General features: G+C 39.2%; 1 protein-coding gene across 2 annotated transcripts in view; it reads left to right on the top strand.

Moving 5' to 3' along the window:
- Syt14 (synaptotagmin 14) overlaps positions 1–4,188 on the top strand; it is a 173,475-nt gene that overhangs the window by 14,045 nt on the left and 155,242 nt on the right. For both annotated transcript variants that reach the window (XM_005348901.3, XM_005348902.3), the window contains exon 2: positions 774–821. In XM_005348901.3, the coding sequence (XP_005348958.1) occupies positions 774–821 (48 nt within the window). The remainder of the gene's footprint in view (positions 1–773; positions 822–4,188) is intronic.

Genomic DNA, 4,188 nt, shown 5'->3' with positions numbered 1-4,188 from the left:
CTCCTGTATTTATACATGTGTGTGCCCTCCTGTATTTATACATGTGTGCGCTCTCCTGTATTTATACATGTGTGTGCCCTCCTGTATTTATACATGTGTGTGCTCTCCTGTATTTATACATGTGTGCGCTCTCCTGTATTTATACATGTGTGTGCCCTCCTGTATTTATACATGTGTGTGCTCTCCTGTATTTGTGTCTTCCTGACTACCACGTTGGAAAATGAGATTGGGGAAATGTTTTCCAAAGACATAACATTTTTTTTTGTGGGGGGGAATGGGGCTATATTGTTATTATGTTTTTATACTGTTATCTATTGTTTGTCTTTTACAAATTTATAAGAGTGGGTAGCCACACTTCCCTTTATCCTTTATGTGGTAATATAACTGGTGCGTCTACAGGGTTTACAGTTAAAGTAACAGCCCATGTATGCCAGGGCTCCGATACAAAGTGGGTCCTTCCTTGCTGTGCTTCTTTCCAGGTGATAGGAAGGGGATAGGAGATGGTGATGCAGTCTCTCCTTTCCAGAAGGTTTCCAGCTGGAATAACCTACCAAATGAGGAAGTGTCATCTTTCCACAAATAAAGCCTTCATTTCTGGATTTTTCAGAAAAATTCAGGCTGTAATATTTAGTTTCATTAACCTTCAAGAAAATAATTAGGGAGCTTTTTCCTAAGATCATTTTTAGGTACCTATTTGGCGTGGTTCTTTGTAACAGTAAAATTTAGGCCATTGTCTGCATTTTTGTTGCTAATAAACTTTTTTTTTTTAATAGGTGGAGAGAGAACTTGTGGAGTACATGAACTCATCTGTATTAGAAAAGGTAGGCCAATGCTCTGCATGGATGTCTAAGTACTAAGTGAACACTTTCTAGGATATAGTACATTTTAGTATGATAATTTGACTACATAAGGCATGAATTTAAGAGATATCAGTACTCACAGCATTATGGATTTGAGCACACCCGGAGTCCATGTTGCTTATTATGTGACTACTGAGGGTTGCATATTTTCTTTTCTTGAACTAATAAAGTCTGGTTTATTTTCTTTTATTTCTTTATTTTTTTCTGTCCCCTTCCAGAATCTGGGTACTGGGTGAATATGGGCCTCTAGTTGGCTTCTGTTCTGTTACTGTACCCTATTAGAGTAATGTGAATGGTTGGTTGAAATTCAAATTGGGAACATATACAAAGCCTAGACAACCATGTGGCACCAACAACTGCCTCTGCTTCGGAGCCACTTGGCAGCTAGGTAGCTCAGCAAGCCAGCCAAGGAAAGGTAATTCAGGTATTTAGGTGGAAGGTAAGGAACCTGGTGTTCTCTAGGTTTTAAGGAACTTGGCTCTGGGCACTGTGAAGAGAGGGGACCTGGAGGAAGGGCAAGAGGGAGGGAAAAACCTTCATTCCCTGACCGCTCCTGCTGGGGTCTCAGCAAAGAACATGTCTTTCTTTTCTCTCTGCACCTGAGCTGGCACTCCTGAGTTTGGCCAGAAGCCCAAAGCCCACCCTGACCTTTCACCTTGAAGAGGTTAGAGCAGTGTCTGTGAGATATGGTATAGCTGACACGCGAGGAAATGTCAGCTATTCTCAGTCTTGACAGCTCTGGAAAACCCTTAGCTGCTCTGGAGTTGGAAAATTTTTTTTTTAAACCTTCTTGGGTAAATCCATGTGATTATCACTATGTGGTTATACTAATTAATTTATGGGTTAGTTATGCTAATTAATTTATGCCTGTAGTGCTGTCATTTAAAGACAATCTACTTTCTTCGTTAACATGTAGGTTATTGTATCTTTCCTCTGGTACTAGAAAGGGAGAAATTGAAGTCAGTTTTCTGGATTTGTGCATCTTATAAAAAATAGTGAAGATCAAATTTATATATTTTTATGTACGTTATCTTGTGATATATTTTATTTATTTTGTGCTTCAAATTATTTTAATTCTATTGAGAGTTTTAGTAATTTTATAGTGATTATTATCTTGTCCCAGTAAACTTTTTGAAATTGTTTTACTTGAGGGTCAGCAAACGTTGCTATACAGATCATTCGGAATCATAATCAAAAGCCTGAGAAACAATTCAGTTGGAATCAAAAGCAACTTCAGCAGTGCTCAGGTGAAGATAGCTGGCAGGAAACTGAGTGGGGACACTGGGGAGAGGTGGTCAGGACAGCTGGTGATCTTAATAGACCACGTAACCTGGCTGAATGTTCCTCCTCTTAGCTAGGGTTGTTGCTCACATTACTTTGTATTTAACCAGCCTTTCTACTTTTCTTTGTGCTATGGAAATCTTCATTCTTTGATTACTTATGTACTTTTGATATTGGATCTTAGGTGGCTCAGGGTAGCCTTGAATTCACTGTGTAACAGAGAAAGAGTTTTGAGCTCCTGATCTTCTACACCCACTGACCAAGTGTTAGGATTACAGATGTGTGCTGGTGCCATGCCTGATTTTACACATTGCTGACGTTGAGCCCAGGGCTTCACGCGTGCTAAGCAAGTACTCTACTACTGAGCTACTTTAGCACAGTTAACACTTAAAAAAATTATTCACACTGTAATCACTTTATGAAAAAAATGTTTACACCTTTATTTCCTCAGCATTTAATGGTATTCTATTCTGATGTTTCATAAATGTTTAAGCATTTAAGACTGAAAGTTAATACTTCTTCATTTTAAGCTAGACTACATAGACCAGAACATATGAAGGTTATACAAACTAAAATCATAGTAATTAGTGCCAGTTATTCTGATAAGATGACACCAAATCAGCCCTCCCTTTGTTTTCTTGAGGTAGCTGTTCATATATCCCATGCTGGCCTTCAACTCACTGGGTGTCTGAGGCCAGCATTAAATTTCTGAAACTTCTGCCTCCACCTCACAGTGCTGGGATGTCAAGAAGGTGCCTCCATGCTATGCTCAGTGGTGAATTTCTCTTTCCTTGTGCATTCTGTCTCCTGCTGGATGCTCTTTGTATGCAGCACAGACTGTATGAGAGTATAGCGCTTGACTAACTTCACCGTCTTCCCTTCTGTGGTTTCTATCTAGTTGTGCTATTTTGAATGTTCCTTGAAGAAAGTCAATGTGGATGGCCTTTAAGTTCTTGCTCTTTTTCTAACTTCTGGATATTTTTATTTGATGTCAATAGAATAGCAGACTGACTCATCTAAAAGACTGTCTTAATTCTTGAGTGAGCCTTCACCTTCTAGTGAGCCCTTCTCATCTCAGCTGTGAGTAGCACTCGCTGCTTGCTTAGGTCCTAACTTAGGAATCTTGTCTTATTCCAGTCAGTCTCTTATTTCCCACTTGTGCTGTGTCGTTGTCAGTGTGCTCTAGTGCATTTTTAGCCCATCTCCCCATCCTGTTGTCGTCATTGTAGTCTTGAATATTTCCTTTTGCTTTGCCCACTAGAGTAGTTTTCTTTTTCTTATTTACATGCTTACCTTGTTGTGGTAAGCATCAGTGATTTTTAAAAATGTAAATTATACTATATCACTTTGATGGTTGGAATTGTTCTGTGGATTTCCAGTGTACCTGGAATAAAATCAAAGTGTTTCACTCAATTCACAAAGCAGCAACTTTGAGTTCAGAATGTCAACTACATATCATCAGCTCAGAGGTATAAACCATTTCTATACAAGTGTGTATGAGAACTTACTACTGGAGAGCTGTGGGTAGGGAGACTCAGAAGAGGAATATTGCCTTTAAGATTAAAAGCTTATGATTATATACCTGCTAGAAATTGCAAACTTACCTTCCTTGTATATATTTGTCTTAGTTATTTATTGTTATGGTGATAAATTATGCTTGGCAAAAGCAGCTTCAGGGAAACGTGCTTATTTTGGTTCACAGTTCCATGTGCAGTCTGTCATGGCTAGGCAGTCACTGTGGCAGGAGCTTGAGACAGCTGGTCACATTGTATGTGCAGTCAGAAAATAGGAGAGGAATGATGTCTCAGCCAGCTTGCTCCTTTCTATGCAACTCAAGACCCAAGCTTAAGGAATGGTGGTACCCACTATTAGCGTGGGTCTTCCTACATCTGATAACCTAGTCAAGATAATCTTCCATAGATCTGTCCAGAGACTGAACTAAATAATCCTGGGGTCCATTTCTGCTGTGTAGGAGCCCTGCTTGCTTACTTTCTCTTAAATTCCCACTTTTCAACCTATAATAAAGTATTTTCAACCACAAAATAAA

This window comes from Microtus ochrogaster, chromosome 6, assembly GCF_000317375.1.
Source record: "Microtus ochrogaster isolate Prairie Vole_2 chromosome 6, MicOch1.0, whole genome shotgun sequence".
Taxonomy (NCBI): Eukaryota; Metazoa; Chordata; class Mammalia; order Rodentia; family Cricetidae; genus Microtus; species Microtus ochrogaster.
The sequence above is the reverse complement of the archived record's forward strand: the minus strand, read 5'-3'. Positions and strand labels throughout refer to the sequence as shown.